At 35.6% G+C, this 24,151-nt stretch overlaps 1 protein-coding gene across 2 annotated transcripts in view; it reads left to right on the forward strand.

Moving 5' to 3' along the window:
• Positions 1–24,151, forward strand: part of GPATCH1 (G-patch domain containing 1) — a 50,098-nt gene that overhangs the window by 12,930 nt on the left and 13,017 nt on the right. For both annotated transcript variants that reach the window (XM_078150100.1, XM_020985034.2), the window contains exons 6-16: positions 923–981; positions 3,718–3,960; positions 5,533–5,680; positions 8,859–8,938; positions 15,346–15,550; positions 16,442–16,738; positions 18,122–18,300; positions 19,997–20,124; positions 20,900–21,036; positions 21,274–21,443; positions 22,524–22,737. In XM_078150100.1, the coding sequence (XP_078006226.1) occupies positions 923–981; positions 3,718–3,960; positions 5,533–5,680; positions 8,859–8,938; positions 15,346–15,550; positions 16,442–16,738; positions 18,122–18,300; positions 19,997–20,124; positions 20,900–21,036; positions 21,274–21,443; positions 22,524–22,737 (1,860 nt within the window). The remainder of the gene's footprint in view (positions 1–922; positions 982–3,717; positions 3,961–5,532; positions 5,681–8,858; positions 8,939–15,345; positions 15,551–16,441; positions 16,739–18,121; positions 18,301–19,996; positions 20,125–20,899; positions 21,037–21,273; positions 21,444–22,523; positions 22,738–24,151) is intronic.

A 24,151-nucleotide genomic window follows, 5' to 3' on the forward strand; every position in this document is an offset into this window, starting at 1 on the left:
TTTTTTTCCCCCATATTTGTTGTTTCCTGTGGTAATATAATGTTCATATATCACAGTTCAGCCATCTTGCAGTCAATGGGCACCCACTTTGCTGCCCAATAAAATGGTGCTATAAATATTTTTGTGAATATGCCTGTCCCTCTTTTTGGGGGGCTATCATACATTTCCTACTTGGGTCTTTTTATTTTAATTATTGCTCATTTTACATTATTTTTATTGATGCAGTTTGTTTCTGTCACATTCAAATCCAAATGTATCTGTTCCCCCTACCTAGTGAGTCATCCCTTATAACATTAAAAAAGAGAGAAGAAAAAAATCAGTTCAGCAAAACTAATGAATGTATATTATGTCTGACAGTATATACAATATTCTGTACCCATAGTCTCCCACCTTTTCAGTGAGAGGAAGGAGGTGCATTTTCTCAACTCATCTCCAGAACCGAGTGTTATCATTATAATCCCAAATCATTCACTTTTTTGTTTTTTTCCATTTCCGTTTTACAGTCATGAATATTGTCTCCTTGATTCTGCATACTTTTCTCTGCATCAGTTAATATAAGTCTTTACATGCTTCTCTGAATTCCTTACAGTCACCATTTCATACACCCCCGTCATAGTCCAGAGCTTTGATGTGCCATGGTTTGTTTAGCCATTCTCCAGTCAGTGGATATCTGTTTTGTTTCTAGTTGTTTGTTACCACAAAAGTGCTGCTTTTAGTTTTTTTTGTTATGTATGGGATCTTTGTCTTTAATCTCCTTGAAGTATATACTCAATGCTTGTATTGCTGTTCAAAGTGTATCACATACCTTTTAGAAGAGTATTAATGATGAGTTCTTTTAAAAATGTGCTAAATAATGATTGACTGGAATGACTCAGCCTCTTTTAATGTTATGTGACTAATTATTTTCAAATGTCTTTTATAGTTCCTGGAGTAAAAATCTATGGTTGTGCTTTACCCCCTAATGGTTCTGAAGGATCAGAGGTATTGTGTAGGTTCATTAATATTCTGTTCTCATTGTAATTTTCAAGATAGAAATAGGATCCTTAGCATTTTTTTAAGTAACCACTTTAAAAATCTGTTTTCAGCCTGTCAAAAAAGATGTATTAAATGCACACTATATGCTTGTTATAATTATTTTATAGTAACATATTGGTTTTAAGTGACCTTATCTAACAACCTTAGCACTTTGGATCACAGCTGAGAGGCAGAAAATAAGAAAAATACATTGCTCTGTGACCTGAACAGAGGACAGAGTTCTTGCACTAAAGCTCATTCGTATGTTTTTTTTTTTAAGGCAATTTGGGGTTAAGTGACTTGCCCAGGGTCAGACAGCTAGTAAGTGTCAGGTGCTGAGGCCAGATTTGAATTCAGGTCCTCTTGACTTCAGGGCTGGTGCTCTATCCACTGCGCCACCTCACTGCCCTCCATGTGTTCTTTCAACACAGCTTTAAGTCCTTATTTTGTGCTGGGCACTATCTTCTGAAGGCTACAAAAAAGCCTTTGTCATCAAGGAGTTTATAGCCTAACATGGGAGATTAAAACATACAAACAGAAATTTCTGTCATACAAAGTAGTACGTGGTAGATGGGGAGTGCAGGGGGTAGGGATGCACCACTTCAAGCTGGGATGATCAGGAAAGGCATTATAAAAAATGTGGCATTTAATCTGGGCCTTAAAGTGTAGAAAGAGTTCCAATAAATAGGTAGAGTTGGGGGGTGGCAAAGAGATCAGCACAAGCAAAGGCATGGGATGGGAATGAACAATATATTTGGGAGAAGGTAAGCAGTATAGTTTGACCTTAATATAACTTTCATATACGAGAATGAAAAGAGAAGGCTAGAAAGCTTAATTAGGGCCATGTCAAAGAGTGTTGAATGCCAAGCTTAAAGTTTGAAATTTATACTGTAGGGAGGGAGCCATTCTTCAGCAGAATAGTGTTATATTTAAAATGATGATAGAGAAAGAGTAATTTGAGTAGTATTGTGCAAAATGAACAAGAGGGGAGAGAATCTAGTGATATCACAATTGTCCAATTAGAAAGTTCTTGCAGTTGTCTGGTCTGAAGTAATGAGAGTCTCATCTAGGTTGATAGCAGATTTGGGAGAATTCTGGAAGAAATAACAGACAGGTTGTAGTGATTAGATAGGAAAGGGAGTGGACTCTGAAAAAAAGGAAGCAAACAAAGATAACTAAGGTTTCAAGCTCAGATGGCCAGGAGAATTGTAGTGCCATTAAAACTTTAGGAAAGTCAGGAAGAGGAAGTGATTTGGAGTAGGGGGTGGATGGAATATAATAAAGTAGCTTATATATGTGGTGAGTTTAAGATGCTAGTAGGACATCCATGCAAAAAAGTCTAGCAGACATTTGGAAAAGTGAGACTAAGGCTGGGGCCAGAGATCAGAGCTGAAGACAAAGTAATTTATATTGAAGTTCTTAGGGTTTAGGCGAAAGCTCTGTGGTAGAATACAGAACAAGATAAGGAAAGTTTCAGTCTTGTGTTTCTAACACCTGAATATTTTTACCTAAATGTTCTCCTGTAACTTCAAATTTAACATTAAGAAGCACTAAATTTGCTCTCTCTTTTTCTTCCCTTAGCCAATTCCTGAGTTGACTGTTTCTCCCCTGTTTCTCTTAGTGGCATCACATTCACTTAGGCACCCAGTTTGAAACCTTGGAGTAATCTTCAAGTCCTTTCTCTTGTTTCATAACTAGTCAGTCACCGAGTTCTCTTGATTCTTCCTTTACAATCTCAATTAAATCTGTCTTTTCCTTTCCACTCCAAGTGCCTAGATCACCTGACATTTAGAATGCTATAATTGGTTTCACCTCTAGAGTCTTTCTAATCCATTCTGCACATCCCTGACACGTTAATGTTCTTGAGCTATTAAATGATGACTATAACTTGTGTCTCAGAACACTTTCTTATTAGTACTTAAGAATCTTGAGTACTAATTTTAGAATCAAATTTTAGAATCTTGAGTGAAGAGTGAGGGGTTAAGGGACCTGAAGCATCTAAGCTGACACCATCCAATTCCAACAGAGACACATATATAGGATATTAAAAATTTTCAATCAAATAATCCAGTTATTTCAAGCAGTTGAAAGTAGAGCAGAATTCCAATACATTAAACATTAAGATGGTTATTTCACATTCTCAAAAGGTAGTTAATTTACAACCTGATATACTAAATTAAGAGTATAAAATCCTTAAGAACAGGGTCTGTCATAGAGGCATCATAGTCAAGTAGAAGTAATCTTAGATGTGGAGCCTTTGTGAAACCTGGGTTCAAATCCTGGTTCTACATTTGACTGACTGTGTGACCGGGCAAATTACTTAACCCCTCTGAGCTTCACTGTCCTCATCTGTAAAGTGGGTGGGAATGCTTGTGTTACCTGTCTCACAGGACTAATAGGAAAATATTTTGTAAATCTTAAAGTGATGTATGTGTGTTGATGTCTTCATTAATGAGATAAAATTTGGAGTGAGTTAGGTTATCAATAATAATAATAATAATAGTTTCATATTCACAGTACTCTGCATCATAGTATGTACTTAGTGTTTACTGTTTGAAGCATGATTATATAGTCATTTGTCATAGATCTAATGTAGTCATTTAATAAAGCACTTAGAGTTTTTTAGAATCAATTATTATGTCTATAAATAATCTTAGGTTTGCTGTATATTGATGCACCTTATTTCTTTAAATATTTTTGCAGGAGGATGATGACGACTATCTGCCAGATAATGTGACCTTTGCACCCAAAGATATAACTCCAGTGGATTTCACTCCTAAAGACAACGTTCATGGACTTGCTTATAGGGGTCTAGATCCACAGAAAGCATTATTTGGAATTTCAGGGGAGCACTTTAATCTTTTCAGTGATGTATCTGAGGGGACCAGCAATCTTCTTGGAAGCATTAGACCAAATAAAGGAAGAAGACTTGGAATTTCGGGACAGGTTAAAGCATTACTAGTTTATAAATATTCAGTCATTGGAAATGAATATACTTTTCTTAATGTACTTAACATATATATGTTTACTGGAGATGACTGCTTCATTATACTTACTTTTGTTGAGAAATCTAATTTCACATTCAAAAAAAATTCAAAACAGAATTGACCTAATTCTCACTGTAATGTTTTTTTTTTGACATGTAGACATGTAAGTGAGATTTGTGAAATACCTTAAACAGACTTGTCTGTGATAGAAGAATGACTCTGTTGTCAAAGTCAAGACAAATTTGAATACGATTTAGTGGTTACTTTAACTTCCTCATTTATAAAATAAAAGACAGCCAGTATATTGGCTTACATTTCATACTAAAGGGAGGGGGACAAGTTGTTTCCTTTAAAGATAATCTGCCATTGCCAATCACAAGTCTTCTCAACCCTAGTTAGAGATTTTAACAAGATTTTGAGCAACCTATGTACTTGTCATGCTTTAGATAGTAGACAATTAATAAATGCTATGTTTATCATTTCTTGATTATTATTCTCTAGCTAGGTGGGTATTATTCTTGCACTCATCTTTTCTGTAATCTGTGTACTACTACAATTAGGAAGGCAAAGAATAGTTGTGCTGTGGTGGAATAGCAAAGCAGCAATGGCTGCCAGGAGTCACGCTAGAGGACACCAGATTCTTTTCATGTTGGTCTTGCCTGCAGCCAGCAGATACCATGTCTGGCAGGGAGAAACAGGGCTTGTATTCTAGGCTGGCTCATTATGCTGGGGCTGCTGAGCTTATGGTCCTTGAAGGGGCTTGGAGGGAAAGTCCAGTGAGACTTTTTTTATAGCATGGCAGTACAGCTTCAGGAGTTTGGGGTTCCTGGGTATATTTCCTTCTGTGTCTTTACTTATGTTCCTTTGTGTCATATGGAAGTTTTGTGTACTAAGCTGTGCTGTGAGCTACCCAGGGTCTTGGCCATAGTGGATACCAAAGTGGTGGTAGTGAATTGTGCCACAAAGTCAGTACCAGCTGCATCCTTCACAACACTCGAACCATTCCCTAGTTTCAGGTGTGCCTGGGTAAAGGGTTATAATCCATCACTTGATGGTGTGGAAGGGTCACAGTTAACCTGGAGTTCTGTTTCTTATACTCAAGATTGTCCTTGTGAAGGACAGGAAAAATGTCTTTCATTTAAACCTTTTTGGTTCCTCATCTCTTTAACTGTGCTGTACCTAACCTTGCATTGGAAGATTACTTTTCTGATTTTGATTAGTTCTGAGTTGAGAGTTCTAGCCTTCTGGCTCTACAGGTTACATATCTCCTCTTCTTCCTTTACCTTTGACAACTGGTCCATAGTTTGCTAGGAGTTTGGAGAGAGAGTGTGTGTGTGTGAGTGTGAGAGAGAGAGAGAGAAAGCAAGCAATTCAGTGGCTCCTATTTATGTCCCCACGATGTTTAAGTCCCTTATGTGGTAAAACAAGTGTAGTAAAGTATCTGCAATCAAATATTTAAAATTACATATCTTTCAATGTAGATGTGTCTCATACTTCTACTCATCCAACTTTAAATCTTTTTTCTTCTAAGGCTTTTGGTGTAGGTGCTTTGGAAGAAGAAGATGATGATATCTATGCAACAGAAGCATTATCTAAGTATGATACCATTTTGAAGGATGAGGAACCTGGGGATGGACTCTATGGTTGGACAGCACCCAAGCAGTATAAAAGCAGGACAGGTAATTTTTAAGAGATAACAGCTTTAGGGTAGATATTTAGTATCAAGGTAAGGAAAATGGTAATTATTTTATTAATTATAAATAAAAATGTAGTTTGGAAACCAAATATCAGGCTTGGGATTATAGGTGGTAGAGGGTGAGGAGCTGGAAGTAAAGGAACTAAGATGAGACTGGAAGAACTAAGGCAGAATAGGACAAAGACATGAGAAGGGCCAGGGCCTGGGGCAAGTGAATGCAGTGCATCCAGGAGATCTGGAATCAAGTGAGTAGCCTAAAACATGTATTGTCATGGAAGATCACTGGTTAGAACCAAGTACTTGAACAATAACTGGCATAAATAGACAAGGGAAATGTGGAGTAGAGATAAGTCACTAACAGCAAAAAGTACCTTAATATGGAGATGTTTAAAGCTCTTCTCTTTTAACAGATGCTCCCAAGGCCTCAGTTCCAGATTTTTTTACATGGTTCTTATTGAGGGGGAAAAAAAATCAGTTCTAGCATGGTTTATCCAGAATTTGTGAGAGAGAATAGTTGATTAGGAGTAGTTGTCAAAGAAAGAATAAGAAAGGGGAAAATAGGTTCTTGTAGGCAGATCTTAACACCTTCTGATTTGAGTCCAATGCCCTATTATCAGTTTTCTGCTTTCATCTCCAGGAGTTAGAGAACCCCAGGAACCAGAGAAGCCATGCCCATCATGGATTCTTAGAGCTGGGAGGAAACTTAGAAATCATTCAGTCAAACTTCTGCCTAATGCTTAAATTCCCTCTGCAAAATCACAAATAATCATCAAGTCCACTAGACTACCTTGTGGCAGGGAACCCCCTACTTCAAGAGGCAGCCCACTTTATTTTTAGACAGCTCTAACTTTTAGGAAATTCTCCCTTGTTTTTAGCTAAAAATCTACCTCCCTAAAACTTCAACCTGTTCGTTCTAGTTTTGTTCTTTAGAGTCACATATAATTAATTCCTCTTCCATTATAGTCCTTTTACTTTTTTGAACATGATTATTGTGGCCTCCCTAATTCTTCTCTTCTCTAGGTCAAATACCATAAGTTCTTTCAACTACTACAGAATTCACCCTCTTCCCTGTTTGGGAATATCAAACATTTCCTGGGTTTCTTTTCCTAGTGACATCTCCATTCTCTGAACCCATAGCACTTTACCACTTGTTTGACATTTAATCCTTGTTGGTTTTGTGATATCTTTTGTAAACATATAAAAAGCTAAAGAATTCTTCTTATTTCCCTAGTTAGATTAGTAGTATCTTTAGGGCATGGACTGTGTTCTACTCCATCATCATAATGCTGAGCACATAACAGGTGATCAGTGAGTTATTTCTTTTTCAGTTAGTGGTCTCAGAATCTATCTGGTAGTTTCTATACATGAACATCAGGGGGATGATTTTTATGGGAAATGCTGATAATGTGACAATGTCATATTAATTAGCTGTTAAAGATCTCAGGATATCCCTGTCAGAAATTGCAATATTCATAAATAATGCATGATTCCATATACACAGTTTAATTCTAACAAATGCCTTCTGATTCTTTTGAATGAACTTAGCTATCTTATGGAGGTTTTTGAAGTAATTTATAAAAAATAACAAGTTTGCATAGTTTTAAAATTTATGGTCTTAGCCACTAAATGGAAGGATATTTTCCAATAGGGCTTCTTAACCTATTTTGTGTCATGTAGTCCTTTGGCAGTCTAGTGAAGCCTGTGGCCCTCTTTTCAGAATAGTGTTTTTAATTGTACAAAACAAAGCACGTGGAATTACAAAGGAAACCAAAGGTTAGTGAAAATAAAGATTTTTTTCCCCACTTAAATTCATTTTTTCCCTAAAATCTATCCATAGACCTCTTTGGGATCCATGGACTCCAAGTTAAGAACCCTTATTTTAGAACGACTCATGTGAGTTTATATATACTTGGTATATATATGAATGTTTGAAATGTTTGTAGTACCTTTTAATCAAAGGGAGACAGTATGGTACAGTTTGGGGATCATTGGCTTGTGTCCCAATGTGGGTTCAAATTCACCCAAGTGACTTTGGGCAAGTCGTTTAATTTCTCTGGGCCTCATTTTTTTCATCTGAAGAATGAAGGAGTTTGATTAGATATCCCTTTAGGTCCTTTCTAACTCGAAATCTATGATTCTGTGAACCTTTTTGCTTATATTCACATATAGATGTTTGAAGTGTTTATAGTGCCTTCCAATCAAAGAATATAACTGATAGTTACCTGGCCCATTGTGTGTATTGTGTCTCCTGCTTGCGTTGCTTCCTTAATATGTTCATCTCTTCCTGTGCCAACTATCCCTTAGGTGTGACATTCAGCAGACACAGTGGTCTAAGTAAAATTGTCTAATGGCTTCGTACCTATAGTAGCCAATCACAGTAGCCTGGAGACCCTGAGATATCCTGATGAAGGTCTTCTCCAGTTTTGGATCTTCTCCCATGTGTCTCCTAGCAATACCAAGTGCTGTTACATAGTGACAGACAATTTCTAATTTTATTTTTTATGATTATTTGTTTCTATATTGCTCTTAGAAAAATAAAAATAAAAAGGTATACATTAAAAAAAATAACAATTCTGTCATTATCTTATTAGAGTTTCGTTTGAGAAGATAAAACTACCTTTTATTCTTTCCTGTGATTAGCCTGTGGGAGGTTTTGGTTTTATTACACTGTCTTTGGATAGTTGTTAGGAAACTCCGAGGGTAGTCCAAATGTTTTTATTTTTTTAAACCTGTTTTTAGTATGGACTGTCTCAAAGTGATAATTGCTCTTTTTTTTTTTAAATTAACTCTTGTGCTCTTGATTGCAGAGATCTCTTACTCAAAGCATATTTTTAGATGCTTATTTATTTATAGAACCTAATATTTTATGAACCAGATATTTTAAGTTTTAAGACATCATTGTTTTGGTTGACCTTTCAGCTATGTAGAAACATAGACCTAGGTCCTGAATAGTGTACTTAAGTTAGGGTGGTGTAGGGTTGTGCCGCCCAGGCACTGAGTCAACAAAGGTGTGAGGGATGGATTTATGCTCTACTTCTTTTGTAACTTTCATTATTATACAAATCTTTGTCTTGTTTTTAAATGATGCATAATTTTGATAAAAGGTATACTATTGTAAACAGTACAGTATATCTCTAAAATTAATAACATTCACTTTGCAGGATCAGAAAAAGATACCCAGTATGTTGGCAAAATTTTGGATGGGTTTTCCCTGGCATCTAAACCTTTATCTTCTAAGGAAGTAAGTAAAAAATTTTTTTCTTATTAGTTTTGCTTTTAAAAATTGTTCTGATATAGACCAAGGGTTGGCAAACTACAGCTCACAGGCAAAGGCCTGCTGCTTCTTTTTGTAAGGCTGCCTATTTTTGTAATGCTGAGTGAGGTAAGAATGGTTTTTACGTTTTAAAATACAGTAAATCATTTTTGACTTTAAATACCATAAAACTGTTGAAAAGTGTTAAAACCAGTTTTAGCCCTCAGAGCCCTGCTTTAGAATGTAAGGGAAGATTGTTAGAAAAACAGTTGGAAAAATCCTCAAATCCCTTCACATTTTTGGAAAATAGTAGATTCAAATTTAAGTTTATAGTAAATCAATGAGTCATTAATAGAAATCCTAAATATTTTGAAATGTTACTTATTTTGGTTGCTTTTTTCTATTGCAAGAAAAGGGATGGGGGCAGGATCGGTGATTTCATTGATATGAGTAACTCCAAGTGACTAATTTATAGTCTTAGGGAGTTTCCTAGTACGTCAAGAAGTTGAATGATTTCCCAAAGGTCACATGGCAAGTAGATGTCAGAGGTAGGATGCAGCCCAAGACCCAGTCTCTACTATGTCTTGATAATGCCTTTCATTCAAAGAGAAATATTTTAGAAATAAACCAGAACTTCATTTTGATTTAATTTTAGGAACCTAATAATAATAATAATAATAATAACTGACATATTTCATGTGACCCTCACAAAACCCGAAGGTCCATCTTATAGGTATTATCTCCATTTTACAGATAAAGAAAGTGAGTTTCAGAGGAGTGAAGGGACTTGTCCATTGTTATAGCAGGAAGTGAAAAGGGCCATGCTCAAACCCAGAGATTCCCAGTATCCTCCCAGTCATGAAGCAAGCAAGGAATCTGAAGAAAAGGAATTCTGGTTCACTTCCTGGCCAATCCTAACCAAGACTGTTCTCTTAGCTTTTAAATTTACAGCCTATTCCTTTATTATTTCAAGTGGGTAGACAAGTGAGTTAGCCTTAGTCAAATGCTTTGTCTTGCTAGTAGGTGAATGGAGTGTGAAGTCTTAGAGAATGGTGTAAAATACGTTGTAAAATATAGTTTGGCAGTCAGAAATGAAAGAACCTAACGGTTGTGGATTGCTGTATATCATAGATACTTTCAAGAAGTGATTTTGAAGGTGCTGGACAGGGCAAATGCCAATGACATTCCCCCCAGAATGAAATTGACTCTTTTTTTAAAATTTTAAATTAATTTATTTTGAATTATCAACAATCACTTCCATAAGCTTTTGAGTTTTAAATTTTTCTCCCTCTTCCTCCCCACCTCCCTCCCTAAGATGGCATGCAATCTGATATAGGCTATACATTAGTCATGTTGTAGGTAAGAATTAGAACCAATAGGAGGAACCACCAGAAAGAGGAAACAAAACACAACAGAAGAAAAAAAAATAGCAAATAGTGTGCTTTGATGTGCATTCAAACTCCATAGTTCTTTCTTTGGATGTGGATAGCATTTTCCAGCATGAGGCCTTTGGAGATGTCTTAGATCCTTGTATTGCTGAAGAAGGGTTAAGTCTATCAATATTAGTCATCGCACAACGTGGCTGTTACTGTGTACAGCTTTCTCCTGGTTCTGCTCATTTCATTCAGCATGAGATCATACAAGTCTTTCCAGGTTTTTCTGAAGTCAGCCTTTTCATCGTTTCTTATAGCACCATAGTATTCCATTACATTCATATACCACAACTTGCTCAGCCATTCCCCAATTGATGGGCATCCCCTCAATTTCCAATTCTTTGCCACCACAAAAAGAGCTGCTATAAATATTTTTGTACATGTGGGTCCTTTTCCCATTTGTATGATCTCTCTGGGATATAGCCCTAAAAGTACTATTGCTGGGTCAAAGGGTGAAATTGATTCTTAAAAAAATGTTTTAGTGATTCATATTGTCTATAACAGCAGTCACTTTGTCACTTTCTCCATAATTCCCTTTCTTATATAACCAAAAAGGACAAAAGTAGTTAAAACCATTTAATATAGCAATTGTTATTGATCCAGCATGTATCATCTTATACCCAAAGTCCAAAATTCTGTAGATAAAAGTAGAAAATCAAGGAGTTCACATTCTAGTAAGGAAATACTATACATATGGGAAGGTTCAGCTTCAGGTTAGATGGAAATGCCCATTGGTCTGTTTTCTTGAGTGTCATTTCCATTGATGAAAGTCATTATCCTCTCATATTGAACCTTTTCATCGTGCCAGTGACTTCTTTCTTTCCTCAGTCTGGAGTAGCTATGGCCCCCGGGAAAAGGAAGGTCTGTAGCACTTGCAGAGGCATCTGACAGCTTGCATAACCACAAGAGTTGCCCACTCTGGGTGACATCTGTAGGAGCCAGGCTGGAAGAAAAGTGGGTAGTCAGGGAGCCATTGCTAGTCCTGGGGCTCTTGTGTCCAGAGTCCTGAGCTGATTCCTCCAGAGTCTAAGGAGAGGTGGTAGTTGAGGTAACAGCAATGGTTTGGCTCACCTGGTACATATAACCTCTAGTTTTTTCTATCGGAGAATCTTGCTGTTTGTACTAGGAGGGAAGTTATGTTCCATTATTCATCTGGAACCACTGCTGATTATCTCGTTTATTTAAGTTCATGATACTACATGGTTCTCCTTCCTCTGTGATCATTTCTTCTCAGTCTCTTTTGCTCATTCATCATCCATGCCATTCCTGCTAATTGTGGGTATACGCTGAGGCTCTGATTTGCTCTGTTTTCTTGTCCCTATATTTCCTCACTTTATGATCTTATCAGCTTCCATGGGTTTAATTATCATCTGTATGCCATTGCCTCTTAGATCTATATATCTCTCCCTAAACTCTTTCTGAGTTCTGGTCTTGCATCATCATCATCTTCCTATTAGACACTTTAAATGGGATGTCTATAGGCAGCTCAAACTCAGCATCTCACATATAGAATTCATTATCTTTTTCCCTCAACCCACCTCTCTTCCAAACTTCCATATTACCATTGAGGGTACCACTATCCTAGCCACCCAACTTTAGAACCATCTTCACTCACTATACCTTCCCTGTCAGTTGCCCAATCTTGTCATTTCTACCTCTGCCACATCTCTTAGATATGTCACTCTACTTCCACTTATATTATAACTTCCACCCTGCTTCAGGTCCTCATCGCCTCTCACGTGGACTATTGTGGTAGTCTGCTATTTGATATTCCAACTTTAAGCCTCTCTCACCACTCTAATCTATTCTTACATTGTTGCCAAAGTGATTTTCCTAAGGTGAAAGTCTGACCACATCAGCTTCTTATTCAATAAAGTCCAATGATTTTCTGTTATCTGTAGGATCAGCTATAGACTTCCCAAAGCAAAGCACCCTTCCCTGGCCAGCACTTCCTTATATGTGTTGTCTCCTCCTATAATGTAAACATCTCAAGGTCTTTTGTATTTTTACCCCTAGCACTTAGTATACTTTTTCACACATAGTAAACTCTTAATAAATGCTTTTTATTCATGTTTATTATTCAAGTCAGCAGTTAGGCTTTCCTGTGGGTGATAATAGATCGCATTTCTAGTTCATAAGAAAAACAGAACTTCTCCATGTAATGAAAGAGAAAATGAATGGAAAGAACTGATTTAAATCATATAGAAGAAATGTTGAGTGGTTTGTGAGTTTAGGTAAATTTTTCTGGTGAATGGAATTGGACAGAAGGTAGGTGAAACATTGATTAAATTTAGTGGACTTTAATAATTCAATGGATTTGTTATTCATTTGTGTGGATATTTGTTGGTTACTAGAACAAAGGAATTATGAAGATAACTTGAATTGAAATAGCCCTCAGAGATCATCTGGTTCAATCCCCTAGATGAAGCATGAATCAAATCCGCTTTACAACTTCCCTGATAAATGATCTTTGGACTTCTGCATGAAGACCTCCAGTAGTAGGGTCTCAATACCTCTTAAGGTCAGCTTCAGATGTCTTCTTTACTCTCCCTGCTTACAGTTCAAATAGCACACATCTTTTTTTTTTTTTACTCACATGGAAAATATTCTGGCTTTCACTGTAGTAACAAGCTTAGAAATATTGGCAGCACTGCGCAGTTTCTCTAATGCAGTCCAGCTTGACCTCCTCCCCTATAATTCTGAGACCAGCATATTGTCATTCTTTTGCACTCATCCAGGAAGGTAATCAGTCAACAACAAAGCAGTCCCTGTCCTCAAGGAGATCACCTTGTGTTTAAAGAAACAACATGTATATGTAACTTGTGGCTCAGGACTGCCCAAATACTTTAGGTTCACATGGACCTAGGAGATTGATTCCAAAGGCTTGATTTTTCTTCCTTTGGATTGTTGCCCCTATCTTGGATTACTCTAGAAAAGCCTCTAAAATAAAATTTAGGTAAGGGCAGGTAGGTGGCATCATGGATATAATGCTGCATTTTGAGTCATGAAGAACTGAGTTGAAATCTGCTCAAGACACTTCCTAAATGTGTGACCCTGGACGAGTAACCTCTCTTGGCCTTAGTTTCATGATCTATAAAATGGGGGCAATAATAACACCTATCCTGTAGGGCTATTGTGAGGCTCAAATGAGGTAACATTTGTAAGGTTCTTTGAAACATTAAAGTACTACGTAAATTCTAGTTGTTAACTTTGTTGACGATGGTGATGGTGTTGGTGGTGATAATGATGATTATTATGGCATAGTTTGTGTTTATGGCATGACCTAAACAGGGTCCCTAAATCCTGTATAGGCACTCATTGTACAGTATGGTTATTGGTTATGGGACAGTCTTTATTTCACCCCATAGACCCTAAGGTCTCGCCAGAGCCTTTGAACAAATAAGAAATGTAAAACACTGACAGACTCCATTGACTTCATCCGCTCCTAACTTTCTTCACGTCCAAAAGGGAACTGAACTTGGAGTTGCTGTTAGGACAATCCTTTGTTGTTCCAGGGAGTCCTTCTTTCTTGCAGAGTCCTACATAGTCTGGTCAAGACTCTTAGTCCTGTGGTTGAGATTCTCCCCAAAAGGTAAACATTTTTGAAACTTGCTGAGCAGCTCCTTTTTTTTTTTTTAAAGGCAATTGGGGTTAAGTGACTTGCCCAGGGTCACACAGCTAGTAAATATCAAGTGTTTGGTCTGAGGCTGGATTTGAACTCAGGTCCTCCTGACTTCAGGGCTGATGCTCTATCCATTGCGCCATGTAGTTGCCCCACAAGCAGCTCTTTTTGACTGAATTTTCCTTGTTCAAGTAATTAATTAGTTTTGCTCTGTAAGTCGAGCCCTGGGTAAGAGCCAAATGGGTTGTCTTCTTCTTTCTCCAAAGATTATGTTGTATCAGGAATTCTCTCTAGAAAGTCTAGCTTCCTAACTGTCAAGCTCAGAAAATATTGAACTGAGGGTTACTGAGTGCATCTGCCCTTCTCTTTTAGAAGGCTAGATGCTGATATCATGCTGCTTAGGAAATTCAAAATACCTACCCCTCCACATGGGTGGTTGGGGATCAGGAACATTGTCCTTGAATTCCCTTTTCATTTGTGTTGGAGAAAGCATGTAGTAGGGAATGAGAAAGCCTCTGCTCCTCTACTGCATTCCAGAAGAATATCCAAGAACAAATCCTTAAAGATTCCAGGATCCCTATATGTATTCATGATCTAACTCAGTGTGTTGTCTGTCTAGCTCTGTTTAATAACTTAGATAATATGCATTTTTCCTACACTTTATTTTTCTACTAGGGGAAGGGAATAAGCATTTATATGGTACCTACTCTGTGGCAGATACTGTGTTAAGTACTTTTACAAATATTATCTTATTTGATTCCCGCAACAACTGTGGGAGGTAGGTGTTATTAACCCCATTTTACAGTTGAGGAAACTGAGACAAACTGAGGTTAAGTGATTTGCCCAGGATCACACAGCTAGTAAGTGTTTGAGGCCAAATTTGAACTCAGGTTTTCCTGACTCCATGCACAGAGCTCCATCCACAGTGCCACAGCTGCCTCTATGGATCATTTAACTGAACTCTTTCAAGTTTTTATAGCTTTCAGCGAGACAGCTTTGCAGTGGTCCCAGGATTTATGCAACCCATAGGGCTAATACATTTTATATAGAACATGCATTCCAGCAATGTATTGAGTAGTGATTAGGGAGTAATAAAAACTGAAAGGTTAGGAATAGTTGAGTTGTCTGTGGTTCTTTAACAAATGCTTTCATTTTTATAAGCATAGTAGTTCTTGTAACTAGTATTAGTCTGTAGATTTGTGATTTGTGATTATAGTTTTAAAAGTTAAATGTAATATGTTCATATTTATGCTAACTATATGGGATGAAAGCTGGCATGTAAAGGGTGTTTTTTTTGTTTGTTTGATTTTACAACATATATTTTCTGTTTATTTTTAAAGATTTACCCACCACCTGAATTGCCAAAGGATTACAGACCAGTCCATTATTTCAGACCTGTGGTAACTGCAACTTCAGAAAATTCTCATTTATGTCAAGCACTATCAGAATCAACTGGGAAAATATTAAGTGATATGTCAAAACAAAGCAGATATCAGTTAAATGCCTCTAAGAGGGGAGAAATGCTTGGAGAAACTCCCATTCAGGGTATGTAAAGCAAAACCATTTCAGTGAACATCGTGTAACTTATTTAAGTAGATTCTTTTTCACCCGTTGAATATTTAGACATAATTTTCTATTTGTAATATGTTAAAATAAAAGTATTTTTTTAGTAACATTCTTAGGCCATATATCTGAACTGCCTACCAAATAACCAAACTAAATATACAGCTAATAAAGATAATATATTTATATTCCTTTACTTAATGATAGTTTGTTGACTTTACCACCGTCCATCTTTTTGCTCAGACTTATACTACTCATCATAAGCAGATTTTTCAGGACAGTTCTTAATTATCTAAAAATTACTAGTAATTGAGAAAGAAGGTAATATCATTTTTCCTTACTCCATTTGCTTAAATTGAAAACAACATTTCTAAGACTGAAAAGTCTCAGAAGGGTAGTCCAGAACCTGGTTTTATGGTATTCCTGATTCGATGTTGGGGAATATTGTATAGATTATGATACAAAGATCTACTTTGGAATATTATCTTGTGCCTGTGATGTAGGTTTTGTCGTTGATGTAAGCTGATGAGTTGTAGCGTGTGTCATGGAGGCATATTGAAGTACTGGCCAGGCAAGTGTGGGACATCATTGACTAGGTGTAAGATGATCTAAAGGTTCCATTTTCTGTTATTAACTTGTTTAATGAGCATCGATTTACTTAACTGCAGTTGTTTGCCATCTCTAAAATTTGAATGTCAGCGCCTGAAATGTATATCATTCACATTAGACAATATACATGAAAGGCTTTAATTTCCTTAAATAATTTGAATTTAATATATAAAACTGATTAATTTTAAGGTATTAAAAGTGCACAGTAAAGCTTAGAAAGGCACAAACATTTGATACTTCTCATCTCTTATTATTTTTATTTAGATTCAACAACATCTATTTTAGAATTTCTATCCCAGAAAGATAAAGAACGAATAAATGAAATGAAACGGGCAACTGAAATTAAAGCAGCTGAAATAAAGGGAAAGGCTTTGGTACCAAAAGCTTGGAATAGCAGATTTCAGCCAGATTCTCCAGATGATTCTCCATACACACAGCAGATGGTATTGAGTGGGGATGTAACTGCAGGAAGATCCAGTGATTTCAGACCTTTTGCAAAAGATCCAGAAAAACAAAAACGATATGAAAAGTACTTAGGCAATATTAAAAAAGGGCAGAAAGGTAATCAGGAAATCTTATTTTACTGTACCTTTTTTAGTCATTCTAGGCTGCTGGGTTGGTGGTGAATTTTTATGATTAAATAGAAAAATCTTATTCTTTTATTCTAGGGGTGCTGAGTTCTCTTTATCTTTGAGGCAAGTTTAACTTGGGCGTCCATATCTTGGATCCCTCAAGCCCTTATGGAATCCTAATGTTGTAGCTAAGAGCTGGACTCATGGAAGGGGGACCTGGAATGCAGTTAAAAAGAAACAGACTTGGAAAAAAACCCATGGAGTTGGGAAGCATTGATAGAGCAAGAGAGATGGAGCAGTGATATTGATTAATTATCCAAATTCAAGAGAGAGGGGCAACTTTTAAAAATTGATGAAAATGATTTAAACATCACTTTTCATCTTCTTTGAGTGCATGTGTCCCAGTAATTGATTATGTATAGACCACCAGTGAATATGGGTCGTTTTTGCTCTTTGAGTACCTTCAAATATGTTAGAAATGAAAGGTGAAATTGTTTCACAGATTTCTTTGCTACCTTGTTGCACAAAAGACATTAACTATTAATCCGTTTATTCAAAAGCCATGAGTTTAACTGTAATAAAATATTTTTACTATGTCAAAGAGGCCAATGGGCTGAAAAGTCAGATGGCTGTGTTTGGGTTTCTAAGGATTCTAATTTAAAAAAAAATTCTAAACATTTAATAGTGGTGACCATTTTTTAAAAAACATTTTTAATGAATATTTTCCTTAGCAAACATAGCAGAATTAACTGATTGATATGGTGAGGGAGAAAGCAGTACTGTTTTACTTTCCTTAGGTTAATCTAAAGTTAGAGTTTTTTTGTCTTTGAAGTACTTTCTTACGCTAATCTGAAGTTAGAACTTTTTTTAACATTGCTGTGATAAAGATTTTATGTTTAATTAGAAAGATCAAGAATGTACAGTTTGATTTTTTCCATTGACACATAAATTAGCTCAAATATTAGCTGATCATCTTATGCACGAAATATTTTCATTAAGACCCTTTTTTTATTTAGTGAAGTTTGGACTCAGTCAAAGGGTTGCACTTGAGGACCCTAGAAGTTCACATGTGGCCTCAAGTCTGCAGGTTACCCACCTCTGGTATACAGATTACTTTCCTGCTTCTTCTTAACCTCATTTTGCATCAGTTTATATAAATTTTCCCATCTGTTATATTTGCCATGTCTCTTAGCACAGTAATATTTCACTGTATTCTTACGCTACAACTTGGTTAACCATTGCCTGATCAGTGGACATTGGCTTGGTTTCTAGTTCTTTGCCAGTGTAAAAAGTGCTGCTGTAAACAGTTTGGTGCATGTGGAAGGCCCTTTATTTTTTATGATGAAATTATTTCTTCTGTCTTATACGATAGATGCTTTGGAAAGTTGTTTAGATCCCAGGATGACTGAATGGGAACGAGGACGAGAACGGGATGAATTTGTGCGAGCAGCTGTGCTGTACAGGCCCTCCAGTTCATCACTGTCCTCCAGATTTACTCATGCCAAACAGGAAGATGACACAGACCAAGTAGAAGTTCCTCGAGACCAAGAGGTTTGCCATCACGATCTTATGCATTGTCAATTTTTAATTTACAAAATACTAGGAAAATATTTTAAATCTTGTAATACAAGTAATATGGCAGTGTGATGTAGTGGATAAAGGGCTGGTGTTGGAGTGAGGAAGGCCTGAGTTCTAGTCCTACCTCTGACACGCTAGCTGTATGACCTAAGGCAAGTTACTTAACCTTTCAGTTCTCTGGGCACCTTTCTTTTTAGTTGTTGTTTTAAAAAGAAATTTGTGTATTTTTGTTATGTGCATTTGTAAATATCCCTCTTGCCGTTCATTCCTCCTACCAATCAGAAACAAACAACAAAAAACACCCTGAAAAATAAAACTATCATAAACATTCAGAGTTCAGCAAAACAGATTCCTACAGTGGTTCCCCCCACCCCCGCCCCCAGGCAAATGTTTGTGTCTTTCTATATTTTAAATCCATCATCTCTCTGGCAGGAGGTAAGTAACTTGCTTCATCGTTAGTTATTTGGACTATTGGTTAATCATTGCTTTAATCAGAGTTCTAAAGTCTTTCAGAGTTGTTTTTCTTTATAATGTCATATATAAATTATTCTCCTAGTTCTGGCCCCATTATTCTGTATCACTTCATAGAAGTCTCTTGACATTTTCCTTTGAAGTTGTCCATTTTGTCATTTTTTATGGTGCAATAGTAATCTATTATATTCACATGCCATAATTTTTTTGGCCATTTTCCAAATGGAGAGCAACCTCTTGGTTTCTAGTTTTTGGCGTCTATGAAAAGAGCTTTGATATAGGTCACTTTCCTCTTTGATCCATTGGGGCAAAAGCCTTGTAGTAATAGAGCTGAGTCAGTGATATGTACAGTTTGCATCTTTTGGGGCATAGTTCTAAATTGTTTTCCAAAATCACTGGAATGACGATTCACAGTTCCACCAAGAATGTATTAGTGTGCCAGTTTTCTTGCAGCCCCTTCAGCATTTGTCATTTTCTTCTTTTGTCATTGTTGTTAGTCTGAGGGAGATGAGATCTAGGCAACTCTAGAAGACTCTGTGTTACAAATGAGTTAAGGGTTCCTGGTTCCCGGCTGAGGATACTGAAACTGTTAGATGTCATAAAGTGAAATGGTATATCATCAAATGCTTTATAGAAATGTAAAAGATCTGTTTTATTTAAATAGATTTCTCAAAAGAGTCCTTCCTCTTTTTGTTTTCAGTTGATTAGATTAGGTTTTTACAGTCATTCAATCAGTTGTCTTCAGTTGATCAGATGAGGTTTTTAGGGGCAGCTAGGTGGTGCAGTGGATAGAGCACTGGCCCTGGATTTAGGAGAACTTGAGTTCAAATCTGGCCGCAGACACATAACACTTATTAGCTGTGTGACCCTGGGCAAGTCACTTAACCCCATAGCCTAACAAAAACAGATTAGTTTTTTATACAGTTATTCAATCAGTTAACAAGTGTTAAATGCCTCCTTGTTTTGGATACGTTGAAGTACAAACCAAATATATAAAAGATTAATATGAGGCAGTTGTGGGAGGAAAGGGCAATAGTGGCTAGGGGGATTAGAAAAGACTTCGTGTAGAAGATGGTATATGAGCTGAGTTTTGAAGCAAACCAAGGATTTGAAGAGGCAGTGGTGAAGAGGGGGAATATTCCGGGTGGGGGAGACAGCACAAAGGCAGAGAGACAATAAAACACTTGGATTTTTACAGAATGATGTTAATGACAAACTGTCTGCTGTGAAGATGAAGATGTTTGGAAAGCTCACAAGAGATAAATTTGAGTGGCACCCTGAAAAATTGCTTTGTAAAAGATTCAACATCCCTGATCCTTACCCAGCGTAAGTTGATATGTAAGGTTATGATAGTAAGGTTAAAGGCAGATTTTTCCATCAGCATAGATTTTTTCATATCACCAAAGTAAGGATAACTTTTGTCTTTATATTTAAATGTTTATAAACCTGTAACTACCTGTTACTACTAGTCTTAGAGATTAAAGAATTTTCACTATTATCTATAAATCCTTTAACATCATCTGTTATACTTTTTATGCAGTTTAAATTGAATGTTATTTACATGCTTTTATCATCCCCCAGCAATGCAGTCCTTTGCATTTAGTTACAGACATTGCAAGAAAGGGTGTACAGTTAAACCAAAACTTATCATATATGTGTAGTAAGTTTCACTGGTAATGGCTTTAATACTTAAATATAGACATTTTTGATTAGGAAATACTCCTTTTAAAATTAATTTTAATTTTTATTTCGAAGTTAATGAACACTTACATTTGCATACATATAGTAGAATTAAAAAAAGGATTGTACGTGAAACTTCAGATTTCTGTTATGTACAGTTTTTTTTTCTTTTAAATATGTAATAAGATTAACTTGTAGTTTCAAGCTGCCCTGCTTCTGGAAAATAGTCCTCATGTGCTTTACAAATGAATATTTTAAAAATTCAATTAAAAATGGTTAAAAATGGTTCTTTAAAATATAGAAGTACTTTAATACAGATCTTTGTAGGGCCTTTTAGGACAAAATGAAAAGAATTGACATTATTTATGGATAATTTATTTGAAAGTTGTGTTAATTAAAATTCATGTTTTTTTCCTTCTAGTTCAACTATAGTTGGATTACCAAAAGTTAAACATGATAAGTATTCAGTATTTAACTTTTTAACAATAGCTGAGCCCACAACATTAACTACAACTCAAGTATCAAATGAAAGGGCGCAACAGAATCACAGTCGCAACAGTGAGTAGGACGTCATTTGATTAATATAATAATAAATAGTATCTCAATATGTGGCCAATTATGGAATCTTAAGCAAATGATATTCATTAAAAAAGGAATTTGCTTGCAAACTTCATTAGAATTACCCAGAAATTTATAAACCAGCTTTTGTATAATAATGAATACAGAGCAATATGTGATCTGTATGATGGAAAAGTTCATTTGTATAGCTATATTATTGTTGGTGTCAATTTTTAGAACCAAGAAAGCCATCCAGGTGGGATATACCTGACCAAGAACAGAAGAAAGAAGATTGTATTAGTGAGTTTCTAAGTATGGCTAGATCCAAAGCTGAAATTCAGAAACAGCAACTGAGGCCATTGGTAAATAATGCTGAAGGGAGTGCAGTGGAATCATCTTCAGCTAAGGTATACATGAGACTGCTGTTTTTGTCATGTTCTCATATTTGTGCTGAGACCATTATTTTTCTCCATTACAACGCTTTCTGTACTTGTTAGTTACTCTTTAGAGTCCTAGAATCTCAGCAGTATTTTTTAACAGTGTTAGAAAAATGATTTATATTGATCTTCATGTACCTGAGTGGTACTACGTGTATGTACTCTGCCTGTATTAACCATTGACACAAAATTATTGACTCAGATTTTCAACTCACCATTTCTCATTATTCCCTCCTTCTATAGAAGAAACTTTTCTTCTAGTCTGTTATGTTTACAACCTAGGTTATATTCTTTTTTTTTAGTTAACATTTTTTCAGTTAACAAGCATTTATTGTCTACATCTCTGCCTCCTTTATTCCCCCAGAGAAAGAAAAAGGGAAGAAATCCTTCTGATAAATATACATAGTCAAGCAAAACAAATTTCCATATTAGCTATGTCCAAAAATGGTATCTCATTCTGCATTTTGAATCCCTCTTCTTTCTGTCAGCATGTATGGGTGGTGGTCTACTTCCTTGTGCCTCAGGAATCTTGGCTGGTCATTGCATTGATTGGAGTTTTTTAAGTCTTTCAGAGGTGTTTGTTTTTACATTGCTATATTTATTTTATAAATTCTTCTCCTAATTCTGTTCTCTTTACTGTGCATCAATTCATACGTATCTTTCTAGGTTTTTCTGAAATCCTCCCTTTTATCATTTCTTATGACACAATGATATTAAGTTTATATAGCATAATTTGTTTAGCCATTCCTCAATTGAAGGGTCCTCCCTTAATTTCTAGGTCTTAGCCTGTATAAAAGGAGCTACTATGAATATTTTTGTACATCTTGGTCCTTTTTCTCTTTCTTTGGTCTTTTTAGGGTATTGCCCTAGTGTATATATATATATATATATATATATATATAAAATAAATATTATATATAATGTTCTTATATTACATACATAATATATAATATAATATAATATAATATAATATAATATAATATAATATAATATAATATAATATAATATAATATAATATAATATAATATATATATATAATATAATATTCAGGTGGAGAATGAAAGTGTAGATCAGAAGAATGAAGAAGATAGCAGACCATCCATGGATTTATTTAAAGCTATTTTTGCCAGTTCTTCTGATGAAAAATCCTCTTCCTCTGAAGAAGATGAAAGTGAAAATGAAGACAATCAAGCTGATCCTGGAGGATCAGATCCTGCAAGTCCAAAACCAAGTGATTTGGTAGAAACATCATCTGATATACAAGGTATTTGTTTTCCGTATTTAAAACTTTTGTAATTAATACAGAAAATGACAGTGTTTCTAGAAAAACTAGCTATTTTCTTTACTTTCAGAGTTGTACATTAGGATACTTTACAATCAAAGATAATTCTTTGTTTAATTAGCTAACTGATTTAATTTAAGTAGTAATAATTGTGCCTTGGCTGGGTTTCATGAGCTATGTTATTACTACTTCACAAGGACAATTTCTTATTTCTTTCCAAGGCAAATATCTGGTGGATTTTTAGGATAGTTATGATTATTTATTATCACTATCTTTTGTTTCACACTTGTCTGTAAAGGTGCTAACACAGATAGTTTGCAAAACTTTAAATCTGTTGAGAAAGACCCAAACTAATGGATTTTGATAATTAAAATAGAATTGTTTTTTGAAATTTCTATGATTAATGAAGCCAGGTCCTTTGGGCTTTGTGAACTTTTGTCTATGAAATACATAGGGCTACACATACATACATTCACTCTACAGATATGTATTTGAATTTTAAATAATTTGTTAGGCACTTAAATAGTTTATACTTTTTCTTTAAAACATTTTGTTAATATTTTTTGTATTATATCACTTCATTTCTCAATGTATCACTACCCAGAGAAACTTTATGATAAATAGAAAGAAAGAAAGAAAGAAAGAAGAAAGAAGAAAGAAAGAAAGAAAGAAAGAAAGAAAAAAAAAGGAAAAAAAGCAGTTTGGCAAAACCAAGCAATAAATAGTTGAGTCTTACAGTGGTCCACATCTAGGCCACGACCCTTTGCAAGGAAGAGAGGAGAGTTACAGTCTCATTTCTTTTTTGTGGGGCAAAAATTAGTCATTATAATTATATGCAGTTTAGTTTAAATTTACACTGTACTCCTTGTGGTTCATATCAATTTTTCTGCATCTCACTGTCTGTTTCACAGTCAGTATTTCTTAAAGTGTCATAGTATTTCTTTGCATTCATATATCAAAATTGTTTAGTTATTCTCCAGTCAGTGAGCGTCTACTTTACTTTTAGTTCTTTGCTGCCACAGATAGCAAATAGCACTTTAAAAAAAACCAAATCAACATATGTTTACAGATATTTACACTTCAGTATTAATTTCTTTCTATATACACATGTCCATAGTAGCTCATTAGTTAGGTGTCTGTTATAGATATAATTTTCAAGATTATTTTATTCCTCGTTTCTTTGTGGGGGCAGATTTTTGTAGTCACTAGTTTATGTTTCTGCAAGTAGCTGGTTGTATGAGGAGCCATCAAGCAAGGTGAACGTAAGCGTAACTTCAAAATTCTTTATTTCAGAAGCATGAACTAAATTGTTGTCAACTTTATACCAGAGAAGCAGGATTTTCTCACAGTCCTACTAGCTGACACAGAGCACTTTAAAATTGGAAAACCAGTTAAC

The sequence above is a fragment of the Phascolarctos cinereus genome, unplaced genomic scaffold (genome assembly GCF_003287225.1).
Source record: "Phascolarctos cinereus isolate Bilbo 61053 unplaced genomic scaffold, phaCin_HiC Scaffold_2;HRSCAF=192, whole genome shotgun sequence".
In the NCBI taxonomy this organism is placed as follows: Eukaryota; Metazoa; Chordata; class Mammalia; order Diprotodontia; family Phascolarctidae; genus Phascolarctos; species Phascolarctos cinereus.